At 41.0% G+C, this 19,459-nt stretch overlaps 1 protein-coding gene across 1 annotated transcript in view; it reads left to right on the forward strand.

Annotated features, from left to right (window-relative positions):
* Window positions 1-18,349, forward strand: part of ZNF704 (zinc finger protein 704) — a gene marked incomplete at its 5' end in the record, with an annotated part of 89,316 nt that extends 70,967 nt beyond the window's left edge. The window contains 6 exons of the mRNA XM_080339018.1: window positions 36-268; window positions 3,714-3,814; window positions 5,906-6,167; window positions 10,814-10,918; window positions 15,996-16,090; window positions 17,825-18,349. Of these exons, the coding sequence (XP_080195144.1) occupies window positions 36-268; window positions 3,714-3,814; window positions 5,906-6,167; window positions 10,814-10,918; window positions 15,996-16,090; window positions 17,825-17,936 (908 nt within the window). The 3' untranslated portion in view covers window positions 17,937-18,349. The remainder of the gene's footprint in view (window positions 1-35; window positions 269-3,713; window positions 3,815-5,905; window positions 6,168-10,813; window positions 10,919-15,995; window positions 16,091-17,824) is intronic.
* Between the last annotated feature and the right edge of the window lie 1,110 nt (window positions 18,350-19,459).

Below are 19,459 nucleotides of genomic sequence, written 5' to 3' on the forward strand. Positions count from 1 at the left end.
ACTGATGTAACGATGGCTGTTGTTGTTCTTGACAGAATCCCTAAATGGATCTTGGAAAGAAGGAGGATTTGTGCCTTCTAGTACCAGCAGCAGTGGATACTGGAGCTGGAACGCTCCCAGTGACCAGTCCAATCCATCCACCCCATCTCCACCTCTGTCAGCTGATAGCTTCAAAAGTTTTCGGACACCTTCCCAGCCAGATGACGGTATTGATGAAGCTGAAACAAGCAACCTTCTCTTTGATGAACCCATTCCTAGGAAGAGAAAGGTCAGCCTCACGGTAAATTCCATACCCATGGGCAGATAGGATGTCACTAGACTTATTTTGCTGTAGGAAAGGAACAGGTCACACAAACAGCTCTGTGTGTGTATCCCTCCTTGGTACCAAGTTAACGTAAGTACTTAGCCTAGTCACTGGGTCTGGTTCAACCTAGTCACCCACTGCACATGCTGCCATCGGCACCACATATTTGCTGGCAGATGGTGAGGTTCTGCAGAGCCTCCTGCTCAGAAAGCACTGCCGTGATTTCCAGAAGGTGTTGCCTCTTGCCTACTTTGGCAAATTCTTTCTATGCAGGATGCAACAGGCAGCCTTTACATGTCATCACAGAAACTGGAGATGGCCTTAATACTTCTTGTTCCCTGGAAGTGCCGTTTGTCTGACAGCATGTCAGATACCTTAATACTGTGAAGCTTTCTCTGTGCAAGCATATGGAGTGAAAAAAGGAGGATCAAACCTGATGGCTTTAGATACAGTATTTGCAGGGGCCAAATTTATCCTCAGTAGGAGTACAAAGGCAGACTAAATAAAACAAAGTGTAAAAAAAAAAAGGTCCAAAACTAACCCCCAAAAAGCACCATTATGCTAGCAAGTAAGCTCCTCTTGAACAAAAAGAAAACAAAGAGATGGCACTAGTCCAAGTTTCCTTCCCTCCCAATGCAACAGGACAGATTTTACATAGCAAGATGAAAAAGAGCTTTTTGTAAGGAGAAAACACAGAGAATTTATTCTCCTTAGTGACTTCTTTCTGGCTCAGTCTGAGACAGTTAATTGCTTCATCACCAGCAGGAAGAAGTTTTCATGATTGTTTAAACCTGTTCAGATTTATCCTTTTGCTCCAAAAGTTGCTTAATTTGCTGACCCACACTGTTCTGTCCTTGTTTGTGGAAGAGAGGTGTAACATGTTTGTGCTTCTTGCTGAAAAGAGGAAAAAAATGTTTTGGAGGACACCATTGTTATAATAAATCAGAAGTAGAGCTGACTGTTAAAATTAAAGAGAGGTGATTTTGGATGGTGTAGGAATGCAGAATGTGCTGGTTTGCCTTTTACTTCTCAGTTAAAGTTGAGCTTATTAGCATCACTCTCATTGCTCAGCTGTGATGAGACAGATGGGTTTGCAGCTGCCATCTGTATTGTTGTCTAAGTTGTCTTTGAATATTTCTATTGATGTACCCACCACAGATCTGTTACACTGTCTGTTCTGGTTCCCAGGGATTTTGCTCTGTATGGCAAATGTTCAATGTGGATAAATAATAACATTACCTGCCAAACTTTGTTTTATAAATGAACTGTGTTTCCTGCATTTTTTTTTTTAATTCTGGTCCCAGCATGGTACTTTATCAGAGTACAGTTTCACATCTTTAGAAGCTGAAATAAAAATGTTCAGGTTATACCTTCTTCAGGGCTGCAAAAATCAGAAGGAATAAACCTGGAAATAGAGTTATCGGTAACCTTACTTTTACTTATTAAAGTTTCTTCATTTTCATATTTGGAAAATGTCACATTAGCAACCATTTCCAGTTAAGAAAGTTGCTTGCTTAAAAGTTTCCACTAATGTAGTTATTCTCCACTAAACCATTTATGTTCCATTATTTCCTTAACTAAAACATTAAGTGTAATTAGGCAATTTTATGACCAGTCAGAAATGGAAGCGTGGTTTACATTCTGTATTTCTACAGAGTGAAATTTCATTTGATTACGTTAAAAATGCATGGGTTTTTGCAGAGTCCTAGCATTGACAATAAAGCTAAAAACACAGTGGAGCTAGGAGTTTGGTTTTACCATCAAACTGGAAATTGATGTTAAACCATGCTGTGTTTATAAAGATTCATTATGGCATTCATTATGTCACATCAGAATTCCTAAGATGTAAAAGATAAGCATGGTCTTCGTCTTGTCGCCATGATTGGTGGTTGGTTATGGGTTTTTGAGCTGATGATAGTATTTTATTATAGAAGTAAGTAAAGTATTTGTCAGAATTGCTAGATAGATTACATTTAATTTTAGGAAAAAAAGAGTTCTGTATCTATTTGAATGGTAGTAGTATTATCAGGTCAAAAAATTATAGAGGGAATTTATGTGCATTTTATTCTGAAGTAGGTTTTCATACACACAGTATGACCAGGTACCTCAAATCTGGAAGCCCTTATCATCCATACTTTCAAACAGGAGATGTTAGACACCCAAGTAACTGTGAGAACATGCAGCTACAATCAACTTGTATTTTTAAAAGCCCATCAGCTGAAATTTTTTTTAAAATTATATTCTGATCATCGTCTTTCTAGCAAATGCTGAAACTTGCCATCTACTGGCACGCAGTTCCAAAGGGTCCAAATTGAAGAAAGCACCAGGTCAGCTTTTGTTCAAGACACAGCAAAGCATGCACTTATTCTAAGAATGTGCTTGTTCCTTTTATTTTTTAATCAAGCTTTATATGAATATATTCATTTCATTTTATGTGTAACTAAAATTATAGGATAAAAATACAGTGTTTTTAACCTCTTCCTCATGTTTTCTTTAATAATGTGTTCTGCAATAATAGAGAAAATTATTTTTGAGAAGTACAAATTATTTAGATTTTTTTTAATTTAAAATTTATAAAGTGAGTTTCATATTGCAGTAAAAGTAGCTTTAAAAAAAGTCTGTACAATTCTGCAACATCTGTGTTGTTTGTTACCACATACTGTGTTTTAAATTAAGACTAGTTTTCTCCAGAGTCTTCAAAATATTAAAGACTGGGCTGGTTATAGCCTCGTTGGCTGTGCTCTAAATCAATGATAATTCAGTTTATGCCAATGAAGTTATATTAAAGAACATAACAATATTAAAATGAGATTATACACATATTATTTTTAAAACATTGAACACAGCCAGATGGCTTCTCATTCTCTTGTCCAAGTAAGGGTCACAGCAGCTTCTAAATGAAATAACAGCAGGTTTTGCCAGCTCATGGGTCAATATTGTAATTGCAGAAGCTGTGGTTTTCTGGCACAATATTTTGTCTGTTTTGCAAAATTCATGAGCAGAAACATTCATAAGAGCTTGCTTTAGGAAGATCTTAATTTAAGAAGGTGCCTTCCGTTAAGCGAGAAATCCTCATCAGTTGTTCTTCGACAGGCTCCAAAGAAGTGTAGGAAGTTTTTATACTGTTTACTTCCTTTTGTGGCAAGACAGAAACTGGAACTTGAAAGTGAAAGAGCTGTGCCAAAGAGCAGAGAGGTGAAGTTTTGGCACAAGCTGCTCCTGTGGCTTTCCGCTGGGATTCTGTTGAGTTCAGTAGGATGACACTGTTGAGAGAGACTATTACATCATTACAAATTAGGAGTTAGAGGCTTGCAGCCTTCACAGTGTTTTATAACTGCGTGCATTTTGGGTGGTTTGGTTTTCTTCCTGTCTTCCATACAACTAATGTTGCTTTACTCTCCATTTCCAGAACTCAATGAAGGTGATGTTCAAATGCCTGTGGAAAAACTGTGGGAAGGTACTGAGCACAGCTGCAGGGATTCAGAAACACATACGGACCATCCACCTTGGGTAGGAACACAGTGTCTAAAGGGTTCGCTATGGAAGGGGAGCAGTTGTCCTTGGCCAGGGAGTTGAAGTGGCTTCTTCTTGGCTTTTCTGTCTCTGATCCCTGGGTTTCTGAGGAAATGGTGGAGTAGTGCATTGAGGTGAATGGGAACTTACTCCAACAGCGAAGCACTTTCCTTCCTGAATGTTTGTGGAATTTGCTAGAAGGTCAAATACAGGTCTACGTCACACCGCACTTCCCGACTGGCTGCACAGCTCAGTGGCATTTACCTAATATATGTTATCTGTGCGTCACATCCAAGGTGACGCTGTGTAAAAGGCAACAGGTTTCAGGGTTGTGCATGAATACTTTCCAGCCTCGTTTCATGTCAGATCAGGTGCTTGTGCTGGTTCTGAGTCAAATTAATGCCAAAAAAAAAACCCCAAACAAACAAAAAAACCCCAACAATAACCTAAGAAACCAAAGAAAAAGAAACAGAGCTGCAATTCCATGTGGGTGTTACTTGGACCAGAAGCAAAAGCAGATGAGTCTGGTATGACACAAGCTTGTTTCAGAGCTTTGGTTTGCAACCAAAGTCTCCTGTGCGATTCCTTGAGTGACCTAGCTATCTCACATATAGTTACAGTGGGGACTCATGGTCTTTGCCTGTTAGGTGTGTGAAAATACATCTCTGTTGTGTAAATCTGTGTTAGCCAGTGCTTAAAAATCAAAGTGACCATGAGGAAGTAGTCTGGTGTGGGGCTCAGGGGAGTCTTGCAAAGGTCATAGTAATTAATTCCTGTTGGGCTTAGACTCTGAAGAGTGAGGCTACCAGAAACAGAGGAAATCTCTCTCAAAGTGCAGTTTTCAGTGTTGCTCTTTGTCTTGCACATTGTGGGGACATCCTTTCTGTGGCACAGGGGAGGGAGAAGCAAACAGCAGAACTTCCCTGGAATTTGGAGCTTGTATCTTTGCCAGAGAGAGGGGTTTTGGTGAGTGACTGGCAGAGGTCTGGCAGGTGGTACTTCTGGTAGAGCCCTGCAAATCTGCTCAACCCATGTTCTCAATGGCTTTTGTTGAGTAAGGTGGCAAGAGGACCACAGGTAGCGATATATGGGCAAGCAGGCTGACGGACTAACTGGTGAGGGGCTGTTCTTGGGGTGCATGCCTGGAAGAAGAGTGGGCCTGATATGGACATGCAGGCAGGAAGACACATAGGGCTCCCCGATTTCCTATATGGAAGATCCGGGAGAAAATGCACGTGTATAAGGTGCGAGTTACATCTGTGTAGCATGGGGATTATAAATGTGCTAAAACAACCGTTTGTTGGGAACTTCAAGATAACATATAATCAGCTGGCAAGTACTGGTTTGACTGGGCTGCGTTGCTCCTAGCACTTGTGCTCAGGCACGCAGCAGATAGTGCCAGGGGATGCGGGGGCAGCTCAGCGTTTACATCTCCTCCTCTTGCAGTAAGTCTGCATCTAGAGAGTAGGACCAGCAAGTCCAGCACTAGCACGCCAGCCCTTACCTGTCCTTTTTCTGCCTGTGTCTGAGTGAGTTGCATGGTGAGACTGTTTTCTAGCAGCTTCTTCTGTTATGCCAAGGAGAGTTAACAGTGAAACACGGCCATAACTATAATTTGTTTAATTAAGTAACTTATGATAAGATTACACATTGTTTGCCGTAACATTAGTGAAGTGTATCTTGCTCGTGTTTGTTATCTTTACCCGTCCTTCTGTGGCTGCTGTGTCATTTCTCAAGTGAAAGTACGTTGAGATTCGGGGTAACTTCAATAGTTAGGAATGAGAAGCTGATATTTGAGGTGAAGCATTGAAGTTAAACATCTACTCCAAGGTCAAAGAATTAATCAAGAATAATATTATGTAGAGAAAAAAAATCTAATTCCTACTTTTTTTCCCTTCAGACTAGATAATTTTCTTTTCCTCTCCCCCTTGCCTGCAGCCAGAATGCTGATAAAGTACCTTTGGTTGAAACTGGGAATATTAATTTATTGACAGTATGAATATATGTGCTTATGCATCTAGAACATAAAATTTACCTTGGAGTTCTTGCTTCCATTTAATCAGTCCTTCATTCTTTGTCTTGATACAGACGTGTAGGAGAGTCGGACTATAGTGATGGAGAGGAGGATTTTTACTATACAGAAATCAGACTCAACACGGACTCAGTAGCTGATGGCCTAAGCAGTCTTTCCCCAGTCTCTCCATCTCTAGCATCTCCTCCTTCCTTTCCCACCCAAGACGCAATCCATCCTGAAACTTCCTGTGCCAAAACTGAGACTAAATTGATGACACCTCTGAGCCGCTCAGCTCCTACCAACCTCTACCTCGTACACACGGACCATGCTTACCAGGTAATGCTAGCGAGGGTGAACTCTGTTGATTACAGCGATGCCATTGATGTATGAAGGAATGTCAGAGCATAATGTTTGAGTTTTAAAAAGCCAAGTCCAGTTTTAATGGGCTGAAAAGTTTTCAGGGCAGCCCAAGTGATTCATCCCATTTAAATTTAGATGTCTGCTTCTGAGCTAATTGTTTGTTTGCTTGCGCTCCCACCACAGCTGATGGTTTTTGGGGTGCTCTTTATCCAGCCACACAAAGGTGTGTACTTTAGGTTGAGAAGAGTTTCTTTGTGTATCCCATTGCCTACATCGGTGAATTCTCCACTAACGATAAGGCGATGTGCTCAGATGCAGTCTCCTGCAGTGTAAAAATTCTCATTCAATCAGCTGAATCCCTCCCAGATTGCAGGTCTGCTTGTAAATACCTGTGTGTCTGTAGGCAGGTACCTGGGGGGTGCCAGGAACAATTAATTTCCTGTGTTCGTACAGTGTGAGGTGTCACTTGGCGTACAAGAAGCAGAGCAGGAAGAATGAAAAGGCATATATGGTGTCCTCCTACTCCTACAAGGTAATGCTTTGCAAATGGCAAAAATCCAATCAGATGCAAAAACTCCTGTTCCAAAAACTTACAATTAAGTTCAAACAGAAACCATTAATTGTAAAAGTGCACTAAAATTTGACATGTTTTGGTCTGGATACCATATGAGAAAAGAAGAATAGAGACTTTGAAGTAGTGTGGTCCATGACCTGCATACGCACCGGAGAAATGAACTCTTAAATTTATGACATGCAATAACTTTTGTGTACAGCATTGTGCAGATGAAACCTTTTTGTCATGTGTCTGGAGCAGATCCATTAAAAGGGCAGGGGGAACCACACAGAATTCACAGGCTTGTTTTAGAGTCTTGTGCATGGCGGAAAGCATGGCTGGAAGCTTGGCATCTCGGGTGGGAGCTGCGTCTGGTAGCACACCAACCTGGGGACTGGTCAAGCCAGATAGGAGGACTTTCTTCTCAGTCTAGCTTAAGCCATGCCTCTCACAGAGTGAGGCACAAAGTCTGGGCTGCTGAGAAGAGTCTCACTTCATTTGGGATTTGCAGCTGTAACAGTCTTCCCTGCAATTTGGAGACCTACTCGATGCTTTTTTATAAGCAGCCTTTGAGTAAAGCACTCGTTTAAGGAAATCATAGTTCAAATGTTTAAGCCGTTTGGATTGGATTTGAACTGATGTGTTCCATGACACAAGACTACAAGTGTCTGAGCCCTGTCACCTTCTCAAGTTGCTCTGGTTTCAGTACTTCATCAGCGAGGAGTGACACAACCCCCAGCGTTCAGGGCTGTTGAGCTGGAAGCAGGAGGTGAGGTCCCTGCTCAGCACTCAGGTTGTCCTTGCAGAGGAGGCAGCTGCTGCGGAGCAGGTTGCTGGCATCCTGCGCGGGAGTCCCTCTAGCCCAGCAAGCAGAGCAATCTTTGGGAGGCAAGGTGGAGATCCAGCTCTCACCAGCAAGAGGAGGAACTGAGCCTGGCTTTTCACTTGTAACATCTAAGCATGCTTGTGACTAATCTGTTGTGCGGAAGGGAATAGGAGAGAAGGTGATGACAGCCTCTTTAATACCACCGTATTTCCTGCAGTTTGCTTGCTGGAGTGAGCCGCGTACAGAATTTTAAAACTCTTTTAACTTCTGATATTATCTGTATCAAAACTGAAAGAAAGCATTGAAGGGGAATGTAGTGATGATGACAATCTCTCACCTGAATGAGAGCATGAAAATGGAAATGACGTCGTTGGGAGGGAAGAGGTAAAATTCACAGCTCAAGGAGCTCTGATGAAGGAGTCTGAATAATGCTCATCCCAGGATTCCTGTTAAAAAAGGGACAAAAATACAGAACCCCAAGCTGAATCGCAAGATCCTAAACAGATCTGTTTATTGTCATTTCTTCTATGGCTGGAAAATGGAAAATATAATACTTGCAGCACACAAGTCCTAACTCTCTTCTCTGACCCAGTCCTACGGATGAGGAAAGATTCAGAAGAGTAATTGAAGAAACGGTGGAAAGGACAGCAAATGAGGTGAACTGCAATGGAGGAACCCCAAAGAAAGATTATCCTAGAACAGTCTAGCATCTTCCATGGACAAAGTAGCTTTGTAAACAAGCAGTAAAGAAGAACAAATCCTTTAGGGTTTGAGGAGATCTTCTAACATACAGGCATTATTGATTAGGCTATAGATCAAACTTAGTGTAGGAGAGAGAATGGGGGAGCCAGGGAAAATATCAGTGAGTTATTTCGAAAGGGCTATTGAATGTTATTAGTGGAATTGAATGAAAAGCTGGGTTTGAGTCTGATTTCATTTTCATTAAATTGTTTTGGTACTACACAAATACTATAATAACCTTTGCTGATAACAAACTCAGGAGACATCAGCAGTACAGGGATTTATACATCATGCTTACTTGACTGGGTGATCTTAAGAATAGTAGGTTTTGGATGCAATTTACAACATTTAGAACATGCAAACTCCTACATCTTAGGAACTAATGAGATTCTTCTGCTATAAACTGGGGTAATCAGAAAATTACATGAGGAGGAAACCTGTGTTCATCAGGGACAGACAGGTTGGGAAAAAAACAGGGTAAGGAGAGGGGCAGATTGCTGGCTGGGAAGAGATGGGAAGAAGACAAGCAGGTGCTATTTCAGATACAAGGGCAATGTTAAATAAATAAGTGAAGATTATGCACAAATATACTTAGATTGAGGTACAGAAACTCTTCAGTTGGTTGTGATGTTAAGGTTGCTCACCTTATGGAAGAGATTGTCTGAAACATTACCCTGAAAAACATGGCTGTGCTTGCTGAGCAAAGATGCATGTGTGGGGAAGGAATGAACAAGATGATTGACTGTCTAAATTGATCATGTCTGAGGTAGATATTTAGGCACTGAGAAGAAAGACTTGAGCACCTTGCTATTTAAGGCAACTGCAAATTACAGCAATTTTAAACTTCTCATACTTCACATTTCATTATGAAACTAGTGCCCGTACCTGTTAAACGTAGCTACAGGGGAACTACAGAGGAGCTTTTTCAGCACCTAGGGTTTCCCTTGCAGGCGCTATTCGAATATGTGAGGAAGCCGCGGTGCTGAGCCCAGCTTTGCGCTGATACCCCGGTGGGATGCCGATGCCCGCCCTGTGCCTCCAGTCTTCCTGGGCAGGACTGCCATGGTCAGGCACCCCTTCCCGTTTAAACGAGGTTGTGATGAAGCGCTACTGGTACTGGCTGGAGTTGCCAAATTTTTCTTGATGCCTTTCAACGAGGTGTTTATGTTTTATGGAGCTCAGCGGACATTTTCTCCACACGTCTGTGTGGATTCTCGTGGAGCCGCCAGCAGGCCCGGCAGCCCACAGAGCGTCGCTGCTGTAGACGGAGGCATCCAGAGCTCTCTGTTTCTTTTCCTTGGAGAGACTCCAGGGGATTGCTTCAGCACTTGTTTACTCTGAAGATTATCTTTAATGAGGACTATCAGGTTGTAGTTTGTCATTGCCCCTCTGTGCCTGGCAGCTCTGGGAAGCTCTCTTCCCTGAAGCCGTGAGGCAACTTCCACAGCTTCAAACACAAACACCACTTAAAGAAGTGTATTTTATTACTGTAAGGTGCAGACAACTGAAAGACAGAAGTAAAAGCTCATTTTTTTATAGCAGGTTCTTGATAAGTTTAAACCAAAGAGCCTTTTTTTGTGTGTGTGTGGTGAAAGCTTGAAATGCAAGAGTCCAAGGGAGCCTGTGCTCATGGTGGCTGCTTGCGCTCCTGTTAGGCAGGGTAACTGCAAAGGTATGAAATTCCTGACTCTGTAAATTAAACAGGATTGAAAAAGGGGTAGGGGAGAATTCCTGAGGGTGCTCAGTCCAATGTGGAAACCGGAGGGAAGGCACAAGTTGAAAGATGCTCAACCGTCTGAGCTCAGACTGTCGGGTATCACACCCCAGGGCAGCACTGGGTATTGCAGCCCAGGTGGGAAGAACATAAAAGTTCAAGGGGCCCAGTGGTCCTTCAAATATTTGCTTTAGCTTAGTCTTTCTAAGAGCTGGTTTTTGAATCCCAAGGATGATTTTCAGCTCCTTGTTTTTAACAGGAAAGACGCTTTTAATTGGAATAATTCTTAACAGCGTTTATCTGATAAATGAGAAATTGCAAACCCTTATTGTTGATTGTTACCCCTGTTGTCCAAGAAGCCTGACCAGCTGGTTTTCAGTTGTTTAAACCGGCTGCTGTCGCTTTAAATGCTGCCTTGTTTATCACTGTGGAACAGGTGATAATTTGTAATATTTTTTACTGCTAGCTGGCAGTTGTTTGTATATGGTGTTTGATTTTGTGTGTTTTTATCAGATCTGGCTTTTAAGGGTTTTGCATGGATTCTCGTGAAAGCTATTGTCTTCTTTTAAACAAGGTTTTAAGAACAGTGATGTATAAATATGTCCCTTCCTTACCAGCTTATCCATGATTATCCCTCTAATAAGGGTAAAATGCTTGTCAACATGCAGTTGTTTTCCACGTCGGAAAGTCTCTCATAGATTTACAGTTTGAAGGAGTGAAAGATACCTTGAAATGCTTCAGAAGAGGAAAAGTTCTTCTTACTGGAATAATATTTTCTTTTCACACAGGCCACTCCTCCAGTGAACATTCCAGGGTCAGCAAAATTCACTCCCAATGGCAGTAGCTTTAGCATCTCTTGGCAGTCGCCTCCAGTTACCTTCACCGGCATTCCAGTAAGTGAATGACACCCAAAAGAAAGCTTTTAGAACTTTTTCTTTTGCTTCACACTGTCTCACGATATAAATAAATTTGACATAACAGGTACTGGAGAGAAACAAATTAAATATGTACTTTGGTTTTCCAGCATGGCTCATTTTAACACTTTTGCTGCTCTTCAGTACAATTACTTTTTTTTGCATATATTTTTTAAACTATATGCTTCCAAAAGAATATTCTGGTAGGTGCAGAGCCTCACACAATCTGCTGCTTATGTGCCATTAAGAGATTTCAAATCTAGATGGAAAATCAGCGAGGTGATGGCTATGCTAACAGGCTAATTGGATTCGGGCAGAAGGGCTGTTACCTGAATGAGTTCTGAAGATGAAGCATATTCGAAAGGCAACTGAAAGCACCAATAAGATGAAATGCAGAGGCTGATTCTAGCAGGCTGCATATATGTAGTCCCCAGTGACATCAGAAAATTCTCTGCTTTTATACAGAAAATATGTTCAATACATATTACATTTTGATATGAATACAATTGCAGTTTGACACATTTTAATGAAGATCTATTAGATGTGAAGTCAGCTCTGACCCATTATTCAAAAAAGCGAGTGTACAAGGCCTAATTTCACGAGCAGGACTGCAGAAATGGGATGTTTGCTTAAATATAGACTTACAGTACTCCTAAATGTAACGCAATGCAGGTGAAAATACTGTAGGGGGAGTTAAAAACCTTTGTGAAGAGTTCAGAAGGATTAGGCTTCTAGGAATACTAAAAGTAAATGTAAATCACCATTTGTGAGTAGTGGAAAGTCTTCTGTATAATAAATGGAGATAAATATTAATGTAATGTATCCTGATTTTTATTGGAAAGCATTTTTCAGCATAAATTGATATCCTCTAATCATAAACCTTTTTGATACCATACAATTTCATTTAATATTACAGTTTAGGAATTTATGAATTTTTAAAGTGTGTTATATAAGGCACATTGCTTATCCAAAGAATCATATAGCTTTTTTTTTCTCCTGACAGTGAATATTAGACATGGCAATAAGAGACGCTATTTCGCTCGCTTCTTTTCATCGAGTGAATCTCCAAAGCTTCTTACTGTCAACCTTTGGCAAATCTTGGAGATTTTGTGCAGAGGCTGCGGCATCCTGCAGGGCTGATAAAAAATGAAAGTGGCTGAATCAATTACACTACACTCTGCCAATGAATATTTATTAAATTCCATCAAGGAACAACTAACAGTGAAAGACATCATGCTGGCAGCAATTTGAACAAGAGTGCCTTGACAGAGCGCGCTATCCATAAAGTTCCTCGAGAATTTGATTTCTCAACAATGGGATTGATACGGAGTAATTATGAAACTGGCTCCTTTTGTGGAGTAGCAGAAATTGGTGCCAGGAGTGTTGGGAATCTAAAAATGCAATTAGCCACATTGTAAATCAGACACTTAAGAGGACAGGATTAGACACGTATGCGTTGAGTTTACTTGTTCGAGCAACAACGCTGATCTGTGGCTGTGGCTTGAGGGTTCTCAAAGGAATTTAGGAAATGCCAAATCACTTTCTGAGAATTGTATGGAGATGCCAATGATTTAAGTACAATTCAAAAATAATCCCAGTACAAAAACCTGGGGAAGCAGTGATGGTGGCAGTGTTATAAACTGTTCAGGGAACCATATGAACTGCCTTTATATCTCTAACAACAGTTATAAAGCTATTTAGCACGAAATCCAAAACAAAACAGAACAAAAAACCTAAACACAACAAAAACAAGCAAACTTGTAGGTTTGCACACATTTGTCTGTTCTGTCATCTGAATTACAAAGGTTTGCCTGCAGTGGAAAATTATTTGCAATGAGTGAGTGCGCAAATGAAAAGTGATGTTAAAAAATGACATGAAGTGAGTTTCGTTTCTCCTGTTTCAAAGTAAATTAGATATTGCCATATAAAATAGGGCTCTGTCAATTCCCAACCTTACATACTGAGTGTAACTACTTTAGGAAAAATATAGTATAGGGATTTTTCTCCTTCTCTTACGAGGTTTATTTAATCCCTGACTATGTGACAGAGCCAGTATGCATTAACTCATGCAATTGTATACATATATGCTCCCTGAGATTAGATGCATGTCTGTAGCACCCAAAGGAACGTTAGAGAGTAAGTCCAAACCATTACTTTTTACCTGACCATTAATATTTAGCCAAGAAATTTTCTAAAATGGCTTTGGGATACTTTTTTTTTGCCTGGACAAACCACTGGGCAGTAAAGGATGAGGTACAGATTTGCAAAGCTGCGTAGGCATATGCATTCCTTCACATCACTAGTGATGCTGGCATGGGGCCATTCTGTCCTTGGCCTGTTAGAGAGCTGCTGAATCCTGGTTCTGAACAGTCTCCTTTCTAGGCCTGTGTGTCAGCAGTTAAGTCTAGGAGGAAATGAAATTTCAAAATATTATTTTGTGGTTTTTGTTGTTTTGGTTTGGTTTTTTTTTCCCACACTTGCCTCAGGTGTTTCCCCATTCGTTCCTGTGGACATTGAATTTTGATAACACTGAGCACTCCGTGCTGGCTCTCCAAGGTGTGCAGACAGACATCATGATTTGCATTAAGTCCTCGCTTTTGGGCAGTCTTTAGCCAAGCAGCACTGAAAGGCCTTTGTGAACGTGAGCGTATTCACAGCATCTAACCGTAGGCATTTATCTAGAACAGGGGTGTCCAAATTATTTTCACCAGGGGCCACATCAGCCTCACAGCTGCCTACAAAGAGCCTAATGTAGTTACATTTATACAGTCTTAAAATGACATTTGGCCCCTTGAAGGCAACTGGGAGTCTGATGTTGCCCCAGTGAAAATGTGTTTAACACCCGTGATCTAGAAGTCTTATAGCCATTAAGGAGGAGAATTAGGGGAACCTCCAAAGTCGTTAGACATTGTGCTCTGAATCATGCATAAGTTAGGTTCCCAAGGCAGATGATACTGATTTTTACCTGCCCGCTCATAAAAGCTAAAAAGGTTAAACAGGAGACATCTTTAAACTGAATAATCTGATGTTTACAGATCACAAATCTTCTCTGTAACCACAGTTTCCCCCAGGAGATGTAACTGGAAGCTCCAGGTCCTCCCTTCAAACAAACATGATCGTTTCACATTCATTCTGTGCGTTAGACAACACTTCAAATGTGAAAAGCCTCCAAGGGCCAGGGTTGCCTTCTCAAAGCCTCCTGTTCACCTGCTCTTAGCATCGCCTATGAAGAAATACAGCTAACTGCTGTTGTTTAGACCTCCTGCAAAGCCTATCAAAATACACGAAGCACAGTGTAGCTGCCTTGGAAACCACCGTGCAGAGACCCCTCTGGAGAATGTCAGGGGAGGCGCGGTCTGCACGCTGCAATTACTGCTCAAACCTGCTCTGTGTTTGGAAGCAATCAGGATAATTGCTTCTAACATAGGAGGCCATCAGAGTACTTCTTTTGGTTCAATGATAACCAAGGACTATGTTGAGTATCAATTATTAGTGGTAGATATAAAAATTTTCTGTTGTTTTTTTTTTTTTTTTAATGTTTAAGGACCCTAACAGAATTGGCTGGAGCTCTGGTTGCTCATAATGGTTGGAAAACCACACAGTGTGTGGTAGATGCCAAAGACTAGGAAAGCGTTATTGCTTTGCATTTTGTCTTCAGTATTTCAATAATTCTTAAATAAAAGAAGTGATTGATAAAATATAGGAAAAAAGGTAGCAGACAAGAAGCTGCCCTCAGTAGGACAAGAGGAGATAGTCTGGTCTCTGGATGTATAAAACATGACATGGTAAGCAGGTAGAGAGGGAGGAAGTTTTAAGTTTTGGAGGTATCTTTCATATATCAGTAATGGTCTAAACTTGTTCAGAGTCTGAGCTGCACATGCAGTTAAATCATAAATTTCTGTAGTTATCAGCCAAGAGTAAAAGTTGAAAGTGTGTGTGCACTCCATTGCAAGTATTAGTTAGGGGTTTTTTGCTACTGTGGAGTAGCTAGAAAATAGACTTTATATCAAAAATCAAAGCACATTCAGTAACTCTCTTCAGGTTAGGTCAATTCCCGTTCTACCAGATATTAGGAGACTTCAAAAGGGCAGGAGTGAAAAGTCAGAGCAACACAGGGAACTGTGACAATATCTGCAGTTCCTGGCTGCAGGGGACAGTGACTCTGTGCACCAGATGCCCAAGTGAAGCTTGCTGTGTTCTGTACATAACAAAAAGTGAGCACTTGTAATTTTTTTCTGGTGTTTTAGATGTGAAGTGGTTGTGGCCTTTGCCCAGGACTGAAATAAGACCCTAGTAATAAAATTTAGGAATTATTTAAGGCCAAGCTTTATGCCATGTGATTACTCAAATAATGTTGCCAACCCTCAGGCTCGTGTAGGAGGCTTATTGGGAAAGTCTCAGAAGACCAAACTACACCCTTCACTGGGGAACATTCACAAAGGAGGACACCTTCTGAGAAGGTTTAGAGTGCAGAATAAAGGAGATAATCCAGCACATCTTGTTAGCAGCCTTGATCAGAAGGGCTGCCTTTCGCTCCCATTAAAACCTCGAGTAACTGCCCTGGAGCAAGCCCCCTTCTCCAAGGCTGTCTCTTCACAGAAAGTGACAAATCACAGACAGGAGCAACACCTGAAATCCCTTTATTTCACAGGAGGTTATTGGTATTGTTCTCAGCACAGCCCGGAGTTTATTTTTCCAGTTATTTCTGCTTAAATTGGAGAAAGTTTTCATAAGAGCTATTCAGAGCTAAGTAAGAATGAGTGCATTTTCTGTACTTCCCAAAACCTGAAGTGATGCTGATCTGTATTCTGGTTTGCTCTGTTTGGGTGACTGGAAGTACAGGGAAGCAAAATAGAACAAATATAATGTACCTAATGCTAAATGAACATTTTTCTAAGTAGATGTACAACTTACTTATGTTTGTATCATATATAATAAACTTTCCTGGATATTCTCTCTGCCATGCATCATGAATTGCATTTTCTGGGAGAAGTGTTTATACAGCATTCATGTATGTGTGTTCTTCATAAGCAGCTTTTTTTTTCTATATTGACAGGTCTCACCAACTCATAATCGTCCTGCAGGGAGTGGAGAGCAGAAGCAGTCCTACACAGTTCTTTCATCACCACCTAGAGTAGCATTTGGCTTGAGGTACGGGACCATTAACTCCTGCTGACAGACCGGCAGCCTCAGAACCTGGAGGGCATTTAGTAAATAAGATGTCAGTGGCCAAAGAAACAGAAAAACCACACCACCAACTGTGATTGTAGTTGTCAGGGAGTTTCTTACTACACCGCTGAAGAGTAACTGTTCTGGACCTATTTTGCTTTTCATTGCCATCAAAGGTAAAGTTTTAGGGAAAAGTGAGTTGTTGCGAAATGATGAAGACAGTCTGTGAAGCAAAACCGTGGGCCTTATGCCAGGCACTTCTGGAGTTCAGATGCAGATCTAAATTGCCCTGTAAAGAGATGCTGCCCAGATTCACTGCTCCAGCTGAAGCGTCCTGAACTTCACTACGCAGCTTTGCTTTTTTTCCCTGAAAGGCTGGGCTGTCTTGCGTGTTCATCACCATTCAGTCAGTATGGTATTTGGCTATAAGTGAATTATAAGAATCCGTACTATACAATAAATCAGATTAAAGCAAAGCTTTTTATACCTTGTCTTCCTAGACATGAGCAATGTTCACTTCCATTAAAACTAACTGATATTTGAACAGAATCTGCTTTAAAAGTGTAAACTGTGAAACTAAATTTCTTACAGTAAAGAAACTTAATTTCTCACATCCCTAAAGGTGACTGTACCCTAAAACAAAACAAAAGGAAGATTTCATACTTTTCATTCACTTCATGAGTCTCGTATCATTGTGTATGCTGCAAACCAAGCTTAGGATCTTCCTAATTCCTGGATTGTGCCTATTAATGAATGTTCAGTAGTCAAAAAATATATAGGTACACAAGAGAGGAATCACCAGGCAATTCTTACGTGTGCCATGCAACGTGTAATACAGGTATTAAGCAGTTCTGTCTGTACAGTTACTTGATTCAAAGACTCCAGGACAGTTGGCACTGCTGTAGCAAGCATTGGGTTGCTTCTTGTAGCATTGCTCCTCAGGTTTGCTGGCTTTTGATGTGTTGAACAAAAAAAACCGTCTCATTTTAACAGTTACTCTGATCATTTTCTAAACTTGTAAACTTCTGAGTGTGGTTATAAGATGGAGAACATAACAATCATTAAGAGCAGATACTGCCTGCCTTGTCGACTTCAGGGATGACAGAGCAGGAGCGCATGTGTATGTGCTGCAGTGGAGGGCAAGGGTTAAAACTTGTTTTTAATCACTGTTGTTTCTCAGTGGATGGGCTCAGAGCTGGCAAGCTGAGGAGCTGTGGGAGCCTTTCCCATTTTGCACAGCTGCTACCTGCTGGCAGGCTGCTCTGCTGCCCAGAGCTACGCACAATATTTGTACCGCAGCTCTGAAGCAAAGAGGACTTACGCCTGATGTGACTTGGGTTGTACTGTAGAACAGCTGTGATTATCCATTACGTGGCTGGAGTACCATTTATCTAGGCTGGGTTTAATCTCTGGCTGAAGTCAGGGCTGCATGATCCTGGGCTCAGGCTTGGAGCAGAGGAGCAGGCTCAGCAGCTGCTGCAGAAGCTGGAGAAGCCTGGTGAGAAGTTCTGGTCACTCAGATCTGTGAAGTTATAGCCCTGTGGCTCCCTGCTTCAGCAGCTCCCGGCTGACTCAGAAACAACCCAAATAAATCCCTTTGAAACACGGCGGGTTCTCTGCTTGCTACACTCTGTTGAGATAGTTGTCCTGATCGGAGGGTGACGGAGCAAAGTTATGAAAGCATCTCATTAATGAGCTTCCCTTTCTCTCTGACAGGAAGCCTAGAGGGGAGGGGAAAAAGTGTCGGAAGGTCTATGGGATGGAGAACAGAGATATGTGGTGCACTGCCTGCCGGTGGAAGAAGGCCTGCCAAAGGTTCATCGACTAAAGAGTGAAATGATGCAAAGGATTTGGGGAGGGGGGAGAACAACGAGCAGAACCAGATTGCTGCAGCTGCACTGTATCACTTCTTATTTTCCCTCCAGTGATGTGGTGTTGGGGTTTTTTCGTTGTTTGTTTTTTTTTTTTTTGGTGGGTTTTTATTTTTTGTTTTTTAAAAAGAGCTTTGTATTTCAAAGTGAAGCACTTGTAGCCAAGGAGAAGCACTAATCAAAACCTGTGTGGAGCAATATAGAGGAAAAAAAAAACAAAAACCAACAAAAAACAAAACCAAGAACATACAACAAAATTCTTTCTTACTAAGTATGGAAACCGGAGCAGCTATTAGTGTTTTCCTGTAAAAGAAAGGAAAAAGTTAATTTTTTTGCTAACTCTGTGAGCTACTTGCTCCTTAGGATCATTTTTAACCATTTCAGTCTCTGTGCTGTGAATGTCTCTATTTGCTGAAATGAACGATTTTTCTTTTCCTGAAACAAAGATCTTTTTTTGAAAACTTTCTAATAAATACTTCAGAGTTGTATAAGCTACAGTTTACTCAACGAAAGCTGTACTAAGACTGGAGACTGCTAAATAATTCTCCTAATACAAATGATCATGATTATATTATATTTTTGGAAAGGGGATGCGGGGAGGAGTTGGGCTTTTTGTTTGTTTGTTTATAGGAGAAAAGCAAAGTCTGAATTTGCAAGAAGGACAAGCAGTGCTCCTGGAAGATTTTTAAACCAGGCACAGTCCAGTGGAGTGGAACAGAGTAATATAAGTACCAGATTGGACTTTGATCCTCTAGAGGAAGAAAAGCAGCAACGGCAAGTCACCAGCAGATATTGTCGCAAGAAGTCGGGGGAAGATGTGTGATTGAAACACGTAAGAATTAAATGGGGTCCAGTAGCTTTTCTTACCGCTCTCCTGTTTCCGAGGGAGGACGAACAGCTGGACCAGCACATCTGCTGCTGCAGGAGGCCTGTCAAGAACTGGTAAATGCAGCCACTAGGTTTATCTGTAATAACCTATTCAAGGACACGATTCAGCCCAGCAGTTCTGCTCTTGCTTCCTTTTCTCTTATTTGAGAGATTGTTGTTAAGATAATGGTTTGCTCGGCATTTTTTCCCCCTACTAAAGTTGCTAAGGTTTATTTGATGCAAAAAATCGGTAGAGAAAAGAAAATACCCCTTTTTCCACAGCATCATCTCAGAAAAAGAAGTACAACAGCAAAGGAACAAGATATTTATGGTAAAAGTCCATTTCTTAACTCATTTTGATATCCGAATTTACAAGATTCTATATTTGCAGTACTTGGATAGATTTGGGTACTTTAGTTTCTGTGTCCATTAGAAAGTATACACCAGAATCTGGCAAGCCGGTGTTCTGTCTCAACTTGTATCTGATGACCATTAATTAACGATTATTTCCATGCAAAAATGAAGACACCTTTAAAAAAGAATAAAAAAAGGAAGCAAAATATTGCATATTAATAGAGACACATAGAGGCCCACAAATTCCTGGATTGTATTT

Source organism: Nesoenas mayeri (genome assembly GCF_963082525.1).
Source record: "Nesoenas mayeri genome assembly, chromosome: 2".
NCBI lineage: Eukaryota > Metazoa > Chordata > Aves > Columbiformes > Columbidae > Nesoenas > Nesoenas mayeri.